The sequence below is a fragment of the Lolium perenne genome, chromosome 2 (genome assembly GCF_019359855.2).
Source record: "Lolium perenne isolate Kyuss_39 chromosome 2, Kyuss_2.0, whole genome shotgun sequence".
In the NCBI taxonomy this organism is placed as follows: domain Eukaryota; kingdom Viridiplantae; phylum Streptophyta; class Magnoliopsida; order Poales; family Poaceae; genus Lolium; species Lolium perenne.
Window position 1 is genome coordinate 24,005,203 of NC_067245.2, and position 13,716 is coordinate 24,018,918.

Here is a 13,716-nt window from a genome sequence, read left to right on the forward strand (position 1 = left end):
TCATAACTTGTCCAAGTTAAGATTGTGACGAAACTTCACTAGCTGTCGAGTAGCAAGAGGTTTAGTAAAACCATCAGCTACCTGATCTCCTGAAGGAACAAACCGGATGTCCAAAAGCTTCCGAGCAACCCTCTCACGAACAAAGTGATAATCCACTTCTATGTGTTTAGTCCTAGCATGGAACACTGGATTTGCAGAGAGATACGTTGCTCCAATATTATCGCACCATAACACTGCCGCTCGTGGATGAGGAACTCTCAATTCGGCAAGCAATGTTTGCACCCAAATTACTTCAGCCGTTGCATTAGCCAGAGACTTGTACTCAGCCTCTGTACTGGACCGAGAAACTGTAGCCTGTTTCCTGGCACTCCATGAGATCAAGTTTGATCCCAAAAACACAACAAAGCCTCCAGTGGATCTCCTGTCATCGGGGCACCCAGCCCAATCAGCATCAGAAAAAGCACTGACCAGAGTAGAAGTCGACCTGCTCAATCTCAGCCCAAGGGAAACAGTACCACGCACATATCGCAGTATCCTCTTGACAGCAGTCCAGTGAACAGTGGTCGGGGCATGCAGAAACTGACATACCTTATTAACAGCAAAGGAAATATCTGGTCTAGTCAAAGTAATGTACTGCAAAGCACCAACAATGCTTCTGTAGCGAGTAGAATCATCACCACTCAGAGCCTCACCATCATGCAGTGACAGTTTGTCAGACACAGACAAAGGAGTATCAACAGTTTTGCAAAGTTGCATATTCACACGACTGAGTAATTCATTTGCATACTTCTCTTGGGACAGAATGATACCATCAGACACCCGCTGAACTTCAATACCAAGGAAGTAATGAAGATCTCCCAAGTCCTTCAAGGCAAAGTCCATGCCCAAGTCATGCAGAAGAGCATCAACAGCCTTCTCTGAAGAGCTAGCTACAACAATGTCATCAACATAAATCAACATAAAGATAGACACTCCCCCTTTGTTGTAGAAAAACAGAGAAGTATCTGCCTTGGAAGGAACAAACCCAAGAGAATGCAACTTAGTACTCAAACGAGAGTACCAGGCTCTAGGTGCTTGCTTCAAACCATAAAGAGCCTTATCCAACTTGCAAATATGTCCCAATTTAGTTTCATACCCAGGAGGTTGGCGCATATAGACCTCTTCTTCCAGAACACCATGTAAGAACGCGTTCTTCACATCTAGTTGTCGAAGTTTCCAGCCACGAGAGACTGCAAGGGCCAACACAAGACGAATAGTAACCGCTTTCACAACAGGACTAAAAGTGTCCTCATAGTCGATCCCATAGCGCTGCTTAAAACCTTTTGCAACTAAGCGGGCTTTGTACCTATCAACAGTGCCATCAGCTTTCCTTTTTACTTTGTAGACCCACTTACAGTCAATCACGTTCTTCCCGTGAGAGGAAGGAACAAGATGCAGGTACGATTAGCCATCAGTGCAGCATACTCCTCATCCATAGCTGCCTTCCACCGAGAATCACTCAGGGCTTCAGTGAGAGTGTTAGGTTCACCAGTACGGCAGAAGTTACCAAACCGAAGACGGTCATACCGAACAGTACCATCGGTGAATTGTTTGGGACGAGAAATCCCACTTTGGGAGCGTGTACGAAGACGCTCAACAGGCACCACAGGAGCAGCTGCAGGTGGCTCCGGCGCAGATGATCCAACGCCTGAAACAGGAGCTGCCGGGCTGGCAGCAGGAGTCGGCACAGATGATCCTGTGGCCGCTGAAGTGGAGGGAGAACCCGCCACAAAGGATCCGCCAGTTCCTGTCGGCGAGGCAGACGAGGCGGGGTTGTCACCAGGCACGGATGGAGCAGGCGAATCGCCGCGCGCCACGCTGGGCGGGAGAGCGCCAGACCGCGGCAATCCCGGGGCGGAGACGCCAGGCAGCGGCGATCCCGGAGCAGATGCACCTGGCGGCAATGATTGGCCGCTGTCAGCAGAATCAGCATGAAAGTCCGTGTCAGCAGCAGAAAAACCACCTGATTCCTGTAGAACAGACTCAGCAGATGCAGAATTAGCAGGATTAGCGTCAGGCGGTGCCTGTAAATCGTGCCCCTCATGATGATGCAAAGGAATTGGTTGAAGTTCAAGTGGGAGGAGATTAATCTCGGCGCGTAACCGAGCACCCGCATTAGAGTGAAGAGCAGCAAACGGAAAAACTGCTTCATCAAAAACAATGTCGCGAGAGATGTACACACGACCAGTAGAAATATCGAGACACTTATAGCCTTTATGCAGACTACTGTAACCAAGGAAGGCACACTGTTTGGAGCGAAAGTCGAGTTTGTGTCGATTATAGGGTCTAAGATTCGGCCAACAGGCACACCCAAAAATGCGTAAGACGGAGTAGTCACCCTTGTTGCCAAAGAGACGCTCCATAGGTGTTTGAGATTGGATGACCTTACTAGGAAGCCGATTAATGAGATAAACAGCTGTAAGAAAAGCTTCATCCCAGAATTTCAAAGGCATAGATGCATAGGCAAGGAGGGACAGACCAACTTCAACAATGTGCCTATGTTTGCGCTCAGCAGGACCATTCTGCTGATGAGCATGGGGACAGGAAACAAGGTGAGAGATACCAATCTGCTGAAAAAAAGGATTTAGCTTCTGGTACTCACCACCCCAATCAGTTTGCATGGCCAAGATTTTAGTATCAAACAATCTCTCAACATGATTCTGAAAATCACGAAACTTTTGAAACACATTAGATTTCTTTTTCAACAGATAGACCCATGTGAATTTACTATAATCATCGATAAAACTCACATAATATTTAAATCGACCAAAAGATTCAGAGGCCGGGCCCCAAACATCAGAAAACACAAGTTCAAGAGGTGCAGTGGACACACTAGTAGACTTTGGATATGGAAGTTGATGGCTCTTGGCCATTTGACAAGCATCACAAACAGACTCTTTATTTGACTCACTAAACGGAATATTATTATCACGAAGGACTTGTTGCACCACAACTGACGACGGATGACCTAGACGCCGATGCCAAAGCGATGAGGAGGACTTGACGACACCATGAGCTTGATGACCAGGAGAAGGTGTGGTGGAAGACGGTAGTGGATAAAGCCCATCAACGCATCTACCGTGGAGCAGAACCTCCCTCGTGTCCTGATCCTTAACAAAAAAAGAGTCAGGCCAATATTCCACAAAAGCATGATTATCACGGGTTAGGCGACTAGTGGACAATAGACTTTTTGTGGCTTTAGGAACATGGAGGATATTCTTAAGATGCAGATCATGATTAGGGGTACGAAAAACAGACGAACCAACATGACGAATATCCATACCTGCACCACTAGCTGTGTGAATTTGATCATGGCCCTTGTCGCGATCCCTCACATGGCGTTTTTCAAGCTCTCCAGTGACATGATCAGTCGCTCCAGAATCAGAGTACCAGTTTGTATCAACACCGTATTGTCCAACAGCTACGCCAACAGACTTTTCAGGACCACGGTAATTTTTGTTGAACCTCTTCCAGCAGGCTAGGGCAATGTGGCCTTCCTTGCCACACACTTGGCATACAGGCCGGGGACCATCACCATAAGGCTGGCGATACCCCTGGTTACCACGTCCACCATGTCCACCTCGATTGCCGCGGGACTGATACCCGCTCTGCTCATAGTTGCGTTGATCATAGCGTTGTGGCTGCTGCTCATAGCCACGTTCGTATCCGCGATCAGAGTAACCGCGACCACCACGCTGTCCTCCACGCGAGCCACCACGACCACCACGTGTAGCTGCATTTACAGAGGAGTCACCAGTCGGATTCTGTTCATCCAACCGAGCTTCATATGAGACCAGCTGCGAATAAAGATCGCTCATGCTGACATGCTTGTCCGCTTTGATCAGAGCGGTTATCGCAGCAACAAAGCCGTTGTAGGCCTCTTCATCAAGACCAGCTAGAACATACGATACAACATCGTCATTGTCCAGAGGCTTCCCGGCGGCGGCCATCTCATCCGCCAGATTCTTGATCTCATTGAAGTAGACAGCAGCAGATTTGTTCTCTTTCTTGCACTTGTTCAACTGTGTACGGAGCTGCACTACCCGCGCCTTAGATTGCGACGCAAACATCTCCAGAACCGTCGTCCAGACGCTCGCAGCACTGGTCAGACCGACCATCTGCGTAAGAACTTCTCGTGACATATTCCTCACGAGATAACTGAGCACAGTTTGATCCGCAGCAATCCACTGAGTATATGCTTATGCTGGATTAGGGATCTTCACCTCCTTCCCATCCTTGTCCGTCTCCTTCAGTTCCTTCTCAGGCGCCGGCATCGATCCGTCCAGGAGCCCAAACAGTTGAGCGCCACGGATGTCCGGCAGTACCTGCGTCTGCCACAACAGAAAGTTGTCCCTCGTGAGCTTCTCCGAGAGATTCGTATTAAGGCCACCAGAGGCCGGCATCGCAGAGGAGGAAGACGACGCTTGAAACGCCATGGCCAGGAACAGCGATCTACAGAAAACACTGCGATGCATAGAGAGACGGTGGCGGCGATGGCGGCGGAGGCTCGACCTAGATGCGATCGTGGAAGCCGAGCTCTGATACCATGTGAAAGTATTTTGGGAAGCGTAACCCTAAACCTGGGTCCGCGGTGCATATATATAGTCGGACATACAAGGCCCACCTCGTGTATATGCGAGGGGGTACAATACACAGGAGATATACATGACTACAGCTAGTCTATACAGATACAGTTTAACATCCCCCACCGGGATCGATTTTCATTATCATTGATAAAGAAAAACATCGTCAGTACTCTTTAATTATATTTTTACAGCAAAAGAACCACCACAAAAGAACCAATCTAAACATCTACTGCACTGGGTCAAGAGCCACCTCGCATCCCAGGCACGCTCACAGATCGGACAGGAACAAGTTCTACAGCCAATTTTTATCAACACATTTTGATCCCAGCAAGAGCAGTCGACAAGTTTAACCAAAAGCACAAGGTCATCACAGGAGCAGAGATTTTCTGGCAAGGATTCAAGCGTCCATATCATTAGCATCATCTTGCGCGCGTCGACTTCCATATCTCCATCTGCTGGGTTTGTCAGTCGACGAGGGCCAGCAACTGCATCATTTCCTCCAGCACCAGCTCCAACACCCAGGGCCAGATTAAGGAGGGCGTCCGCACCTTGTTGGAGCTGTGTAGCGTCAGAATCCGAGTGAAGACCTACCCAATATTTCATAAATGCAGCAGCAAGACAGATTAGATTAACAGAAATTTTCAAGTATTTTCGCTCAAAACAAGAACTGTTACACGTTTTTCAAATGGCCCAGCAGATAGTTTCCATGCCGGCGATCAGGACGTTGCGACTCGCTTGAGAAAACTGGGGCATCCACCAAACGAACTGGGCAAAAACAATCCAGAACGAGTAGGAGCGCCCACTGCCATGCCCACCAAGCTCCAGACATACTTAGTTGCAGGGCAAGAGAAGAACAAATGCAAAATGGTGTCATGTGTGGGACAAAATTGACAAAGAGGATCTCCTGTCCCCAATTCCTTGCACAGATGCCATTCTTAGTCCATTTCCATTTTGGTTTGTCCACATCATCGGATAGAGTCCCCTGGTTCAAAATCTCCACAAGACCACACCATTGCATTTGCAAGTCAGCAAATAACCATCTTCTGAAAGATAGTCTCCAACCCACTGTGCAGCAGCAGCCACATATATGTTTTGCTCATTGAAGATATCATAAATTTTATGCTGTGTTTGGTTGCAATGAATTGGGCTCTGAATTGAATTGGCAATGGAAAACCAAATCAACCAATTCAATGGAATACCACAAAGAGTGTTTGGATGCGCGTGGTATTGAGCTATAGACTTCAGGTTTCAATGGAATACCAAATCTTGTTTGGATGTCACATGTGTGGAAATGAGAGTATTTTGTCTTTGAGCAATATTATTTTTCACACAATATGTTGGGGAGATGACCCCCGGTATGCCAAAGGCATGCCAAACCGGATGGTTTGGGCCATCAAGATACCGGTTTAATGTTTATACCGGAGCACGAAGATAGGAGTTTGGCTAAGTAAAGCTAAGCCGGTATCCCCAAGAGGGGTATACCGGAACCGGATAAAGAAGATACCGGGTTACCGGAAGGAAGGGCGTGTCGGCAAGACTGGTCAAAGATTCTCTTCAGAGCTAGAAGACAAGGATGAGCTAAGCAAAGTGACTTTAATCGGAGCCCTGGCGCCATCGAGAGGGGTGACGCTGAAAGAAGCCGGAGGACGTCAGCGTCCCTGATTAAAGAAGACCCCGGCGTCATCCATGATTAAAGTAGCTTTGTAAAGTAGTTTGTCCAGTCAAAGATGCCATTAGGGTTTCTTGCTCTGTAAGTCACCCTCTCCCCTATATAAGGAGAGGGGGCACACCCGTGTTGAGAAAATGGTCAATCCCTAGACGCTCGTGTACGCCCTGAAACTTGTAACCATGTTGAGATCAATGAAGCTAGCGATCTAGAGCAGAGTTCTTCCTCTTGTCTTTCTTCTTGCATACCTGCCTTTGGTTGTGTTCTTGAGGAAAGCATCCAGAAGTTCATCCCATCTAATCGCAAACCCTCCCCCGAATCCTCTAGCGCCCATTCGGCCCCAACTTAAGCCATCCCATGGCATCTGCTCGTTCGCCACGACGACAGTTGGCGCCCACCGTGGGGCATGAAGTGGCGCTTGCTGGAGTTCACATTCGGGCGGGCATCCTCGACGTCGCCGGCCAGCGTACGGTCTCCGCGTTGGTGCAACGCATCTACGCCATGGACTTCATCAACGACAACGCGGGCTACTTCGCCAACGGCGGCATCTTCCCCAAGAACGGCCGCATCATCGAGTTCGGCAGCCACCGCATCTACTTCGGCACCGTCCCTGTGCGCCAGTGCCTCTCGCCGGTAGTGGTGGCACCGGATCCGCCAAGATGGCTACATGCTGGCCGCGCTCCTGGCAGCGTGGAGGTGATGATGGCAGGCGCGCTCGACGCCGGCAAGGGAGCTGTGGAAGAAGGTGCTGGGCGTGCGGCTTCAACCCGCGCGGCCAAGCCACCGCTGGAACGCGGCGCGGGCGCTGCGGGAGCATCATCCGCACCACCGGAAACACCACTCCAAGCGGCGATGAACGTCCTCGCCACCCCCATCGCGCAAAACATCGACCCGGCAGCGGCTCAGGCGGAGCTGGAGGCGCAGCGCCAGAAGATACTCGAGAGCGGCAAGGACGTCGTCAGGGCGCAGCGCGAGCTGAACCTAACCGTACGTGAGTATAACGCTGCCCATGGCTTTGCTTCTGTTAGCGCTCATGCTGCTAGGATACCGGAAAACCGGCTTAAGGCTCGCAATCTAGACCAGGATCTGCGTAAAGAAATTCATACCGGCAAAAGCACTTCTGCATCTGTGAGCATAGTAGAAAAACCTAAGTACAGTAGCCCAGATAAAACAATAAAAGCTGCTAAAGCTACTGTGCAACTGTGTGAATCGCTTTCCGGGGACGCTCTGGCAAAACAACAAGAGCGTGTCCGGGAACTTCTTGAAACTATCGAGCAGCAAAACGCTGAGCAGCTTGATAAGCTGAACAAGGTTGTGGCTTCAAAATCCGCGCGTTCGACAAGGAATGCCGGTAGCAAGTCCCATGGGCAGGCTTCGTCCCCCCATCCGGACAGAAGAAGAGAAAAAGAAGTGAATGCGCAGCAGATGACTGTGTATGATCCGGTCCTTGCCGGAAAACAACAAGCCGGGCAATATGATGCCGGTAGAAAAAGCCAAGGGGCAAACAGCGGCTACGCCAAAGAAGGCTATGCCGGAAACAATCATGCCGGTAGACAAGAAACCGGGCAAAATTATCGAGCTGCAAGGGCGGCGTACGATGAGGAGGAAATAGATCCCCCAAGGTACCGGCAGGTAAGGGCCGTGGTACCGGAATGTTACGATGAGGCTGATTCCACAAGACCGGCAGCATACCGGAACCCGTTGGGGGAACATCTGGGAGAAAGATACCTACCGGAACGGGATGCGAGGCACTGTCTGGATAGAGTATACTTGTCAGAAATGATCGAGGAAGAAGGTCCCCCGGGCCCAAAGTGTTTTGGCCCAAGGATCATGAAAGAAAAACCACCAGTTCACAACTTTATGTTGCCCTGTGACACAAAAACATACGATGGCACCACGAAGCCGGAAGACTGGCTCGCGGATTACGTGACCGCGGTATACGTCGCAGGCGGCGGAGGAACCGTAGCAGGAGGAGGAAACCGACGTTGGGCTGTGAGAATCATACCATCATTCTTGGTAGGACCGGCGAGAATTTGGCTGAACAACCTGCCGGCAGGAAGTATAAATGGATGGTTGGACTTTGAGTAAGCTTTCGTGAGCAACTTCAGCAGCACTTACCAAAGGCCAAACAGGCCACAGCAGCTCGCTTTGTGCGTGCAGCGCCCAAATGAAACAGACCGGGATTATCTGGCCCGATGGAACACTACAAGGAACTCCTGTGAAGGGGTGATAGAGGCACAAGCCATTGCTTGGTTTAGCAGTGGATGCAGAAGAGGTTCACCGTTGTGGCAAAAGCTGCAGCGGAACATGCCGACAACGTTGGCAGAGATGATACGTGTGGCGGATAGCTATGCGTTGGGAGACCCAACGCAGTCGGCGGTGCAACCTGAGCCGGAACAACAGCGCCAAGAGCAAAACCGGGATAACCGGAACAACAAAAGAAGGGAAGATTTTCCGGATCGAAGGTACGGTCCGCAGCAAGTTGCTGCTGTACAAGAAAACTCTGAGGCCAGCGGCAGTCAGAGACAGAGAACCGGATCGCAGCCATGGGCGGGTCCTAAGAAACAGTGGGTAGAAAAGAAATCCTGGGGCCAGAAAAAGAACTGGCAAGAACCCGCGAAGTACACCATGGAAGTTGCCATGGACCAACCTTGCCGGTGGCACACACCGAATTCGGCACACCCATCAAACCATCTGACAAAGGATTGTACCTGGACCAAGTACTTGATGCAAAAGGGAACGGTAAAAGATGCACAACCACCGCAAGACATGTCGCGGCAACAACAGCTACCACCACCACCACCGCTTACCGGGGCAAACGCCTTACCGGTACAGCCAAACCGGCAGCAATACCAGCAAGTTAACCAGGTGGGAGAAGGCAGTGGCCAACCACCTCCACCGGCACCTTTGGGCCGGAATGTTTACCATGATCCAGATATGTGCTGCGTTGTGTTCGTAACTGAGCCAACCGACAGACAGAGTCTACATCGCCGTTCTATGGAAGTGAACGCGGTGATGCCGGCAGTACCAAAGTACATGCTATGGTCTGATCAAGAGATCTCGTGGTCGTTCAAGGATCACCCCAAGATCATGCCTAACCCGGGTGGCTATGCTCTCGTCTTGGACCCAATCATGCAAGGGCCAAACGCTCGAGTCAAGTTCAGCAAGGTGCTGATAGACAATGGGAGCAGCATAAACATCATGTACCGGCACACCATGAACATGCTGGGCATAACAGAAAACATGCTTCAGCCAACGCGTACGACTTTCCATGGAATCGTTCCGGGCCTATCCTGTGCACCGGTTGGAAAGGTCCGGGTGGATGTATCGTTTGGAGGACGTGACAACTGTCGGGTTGAAAATCTTGAGTTTGAGGTGGTGGACTTAGATAGTCCTTACCATGCTCTGCTGGGGAGACCGGCATTGGCTGCTTTCATGGCCTCAACTCACACGGCATATCTCAAGATGAAGATGCCGACACCTCGTGGACCCTTGACTGTGGTGGGAAACTACAAAGTCTCACTGGAAACAGCTTCCGCCGGATCAAATCTGGCAGAATCGCTGGTGATCGCTGAAGAAAAAAGGAGGATGCAAACTGCAGTTGCGCTGGCTCAGTCCTCACAGCTGAGTTTAGCGGCAATGAGTGCAAACCTGGGCACACCGGCATTCAAGCCGACAAAAGAAACAAAGGACATTGTGCTGGACCCGGCTTACCCTGAGCGCACCGTTCGTATCGGTGCCGGCATGAATGAGGCATAGGAAAGCGCGCTCGTCAGCTTCCTCCGTGAGAATCGGAATATCTTTGCCTGGTCTACTGATGACTTGGTGGGTGTTCCGAGGGAGCTGGCTGAGCACTCATTGAATGTCCGGAAAGATGCAAAGCCGGTAAGGCAGCCGTTGCGCCGGTTTGCTGAAGACAGGAGAAAGATCATTGGAGAAGAGGTGACAAAGTTACTGGTTGCCGGTTTCATCGTGGAAGTACTGCACACTGAGTGGCTAGCCAATCCGGTGCTCGTCGAGAAGAAGAAGGAAGAGAACATGGAAGCAAAAGCTCCAAAGGTGTGGCGCATGTGCATCGACTACGCCAACTTGAACAAAGCTTGCCCGAAAGACCCTTTCCCTCTACCTAGGATCGATCAAGTGATTGATTCCACTGCAGGATGTGAGCTGTTGTCTTTCTTGGATGCTTATTCCGGTTTCCACCAAATCCCCTTGAAAAAGGAAGATCAAATAAAAACTGCGTTCATTACCCCGCACGGGGCTTATTGCTATGTCACTATGCCTTTTGGTTTGCGCAACGCTGGTGCAACGTACCAACGTTGTATGCAAAAATGCTTGTTTGATCAAATCGGAAAAAACGTGCAAGTCTATGTGGACGATGTCGTGGTAAAAACCAAGGTAAAAGAAACCTTAATCGATGACCTCCGGCAAACATTTGATAACTTGAGAAGATTCCGGATGAAGCTCAATCCGGCAAAATGTACCTTCGGTGTCCCTGCCGGCAAGTTGCTTGGTTTTCTCGTATCAAGCCGAGGCATTGAGGTCAATCCGGTAAAAATCCGGGCAATTGAAAGAATGACAATACCGCGCGATCTCAAGGACGTGCAAAAGTTCGCCGGAAGCTTGGCATCGCTAAGCCGGTTCATAAGCAGGTTGGGAGAAAAAGCTCTGCCACTCTATGCTCTCATGAAAAAATCTGATACGTTCGTCCGGACCCCTCAGGCAGACGCAACGTTTAAAGAGCTAAAGACAATGTTAGCTACAGCGCCTATACTGGCTTTGCCTCTAGAGAGAGAGAGCCTATGCTATTGTATATAGCAGCAACAAACCGGGTTGTGAGTGTGGTAGTTGTGGTTGAAAGAGAAGAGGAAGGAAAAACCGTCCAGAGGCCGGTATACTACCTGAGCGAGGTGCTCTCCCTCTCAAAACAAAACTACTCTCACTTCCAAAAGATGACTTATGGCGTGTACATGGCCGCCACCAAGCTTAAGCATTACTTTGAGGAGCACCCCATGAAAGTGGTGAGCGAGGCACCCATTTCCGATATCATGTGCAACAAGGATGCTAGCGGAAGGATTGCAAAGTGGGCAATTCAGATATCACCGTATGTGCCGGTGTATGAAAGAAGAGATGCCATAAAATCGCAAGCTTTGGCTGATGTCCTTGTTGATTGGGCGGAGATGCAATACAAGCTGCCAGATCAAAGAATAGAGTACTGGAAGATGCACTTTGACGGATCCAAACTTAAAGAGGGTCTGGGTGCCGGTGTGGTGCTTACTTCACCCAAGGGAGATCATCTTCGGTATGTTTGCAAGTGCATTTCAGGGCATCAAACAATGTCGCTGAGTACGAGGCTCTGATTCATGGGCTTAAAGTAGCAAAAGAAATCGGTGTGCACCGGATCATTTGCTATGGGGATTCAGATCTCGTGGTGCAACAGAGTTCTGGAGATTGGGACGCAAAAGATGCAAACATGGCCTCGTACCGGTTTCACGTGCAAAAGATTGCCGGCTTCTTTGAGGGCTGTGAATTTCACCATGTGCCACGGGCAGAAAACGAAGCTGCGGATGCTTTGTCCAAATTGGGCTCATCTAGGCAAGAAATTCCTCCCGGAATAGCCTTGGAACACTTAAGGGTACCATCGATCAAACCAAGCCCGGAGTCAGAATCAATTTTCATACCGGAGTCACACATAGTACCCATGGACATCGATGAAGGGAACCCGGGGACTGCACCGGTAAACTCGGGGACTGCTCCGGTAAACTCGGGGACTGCACCGGCAAGCTCGGGGACTGCTGCAGCCATACCGGAAGAAACAATGCTGGTAGATAGCATGGAGATAGACGCACCGGTGTTTCTAGTTCGGGAAGCACCATCGTGGGTTAAACCTATTAAGGAATTCCTGATCAACGGCACCTTGCCGGATGACGAAAATGAATCCAGGAGGATCCAGAGAAGGTCCAAAGCATACACATTCATCAATGGCGAGGTGTACAAGAGAAGTGTTACCGGAGTCCTTCAAAGATGTGTGGAGCCGGAAGAAGGAAAAGAAATGCTTGAAGAAATTCACCAAGGGGAATGTGGGCATCACGCTTCATCAAGGGCGCTGGTAGCAAAGGTATTCCGGCATGGGTTCTATTGGCCCACTGCTTTGGAGAACGTTGAGGATTTGGTAAGAAAATGCAATGGGTGCCAGAGGTACGCCAAACAAAATCATACCCGAGCGTCCGGTTTAAAAACCATACCGCTAACATGGCCATTCGCTGTTTGGTGCCTTGATATGGTCGGCCCATTCAAAACTGCGAGGAGCAGCATGACTCACATCTTGGTCATGGTGGATAAATTCACCAAGTGGCTAGAAGTGAAACCTATCGCAAAGTGTGATGGGCGCACAGCAGTGAAGTTCTTAAAAGATGTCATTTTGCGGTATGGCTACCCGCATAGCATCATCACAGACAATGGAACCAACTTTGCTCAAGGTGAGTTCAAAAGATTTTGCGAGGATAACAACATCCGGTTGGATTTGTGCTCGGTAGCACACCCACAAGGCAATGGCCAAGTGGAAAGAACAAACGCATTGATACTTTCCGGTATCAAACCAAGACTCATCGAAGCGGTGGAGAAGTCACCAGGGTGTTGGCTTGATGAGCTTCCATCAGTGTTGTGGAGTATAAGAACAACCCCAAACCGGTCCACCGGATACACTCCATTCTTCATGGTTTACGGAGCAGAAGCGGTCATACCAACCGACATCATCCATGACTCACCAAGGGTACAGCTCTATACCGAGCAAGAGGTCAAAGAGGCCAGAGAAAATGATGTGGACTTGCTAGAATAAGCAAGAGAGTTGGCATTGGCAAGAACAACCATTTACCAGCAAAACCTCAGACGCTATCATAGCCGGAAGGTTAACCCGAGAGTATTCCGGGAACGAGATGCAGTCTTTGCGCTGGTGCGAGCAGACCGAAGGCCGGCATAAGCTTTCACCCCCATGGGAAGGTCCCTTCGTGGTGAGCAAGGCTCTCCACAATGATGCTTATTACTTGATCGATGCACAGGAGTGGAAAAAAGGAAAGGCGGACAGGTCCGGAGAGGAGAGCAAGCGTCCATGGAACGTAGCTCTGTTGTGTCCTTTCTACTCTTGAAGTTGTGGAGTAAAAAGTTCCTTTTTGTACCTTATATGCTATGAATAAAAAATGTCGGAACCTCGAATGAATCTCGGGGACTACCCCTAAAGTTGCATGCAATATGTTTATTTTTTCCAGTTCACCGGTTGCGTAGTGAACATTTTTCTTTCCGGTTTAGTAGCGTGCTAAACCTACCGGAGTCTTCGACTCTGCTGCTGTCCGCAAACCGGCTTCATGGCAAGCAAGATAAACCGGTAGCAATTAAGCACGCGAACTGCGAAAAGAGAGTGTGGGAACA

The 13,716-nt window shown here is 49.9% G+C and overlaps 1 protein-coding gene across 1 annotated transcript; it reads right to left on the reverse strand.

Annotated features, from left to right (window-relative positions):
* LOC139835420 (uncharacterized) lies at positions 1 to 4,157 on the reverse strand. Its single transcript, XM_071825272.1, has 3 exons — positions 3,306 to 4,157; positions 1,442 to 2,009; positions 1 to 1,229 (listed from the first exon to the last, which is right to left on the reverse strand). The coding sequence occupies exons 1-3, from the start codon at positions 4,155 to 4,157 to the stop codon at positions 1 to 3; spliced, it is 2,649 nt and encodes an 882-aa protein (XP_071681373.1).
* Between the last annotated feature and the right edge of the window lie 9,559 nt (positions 4,158 to 13,716).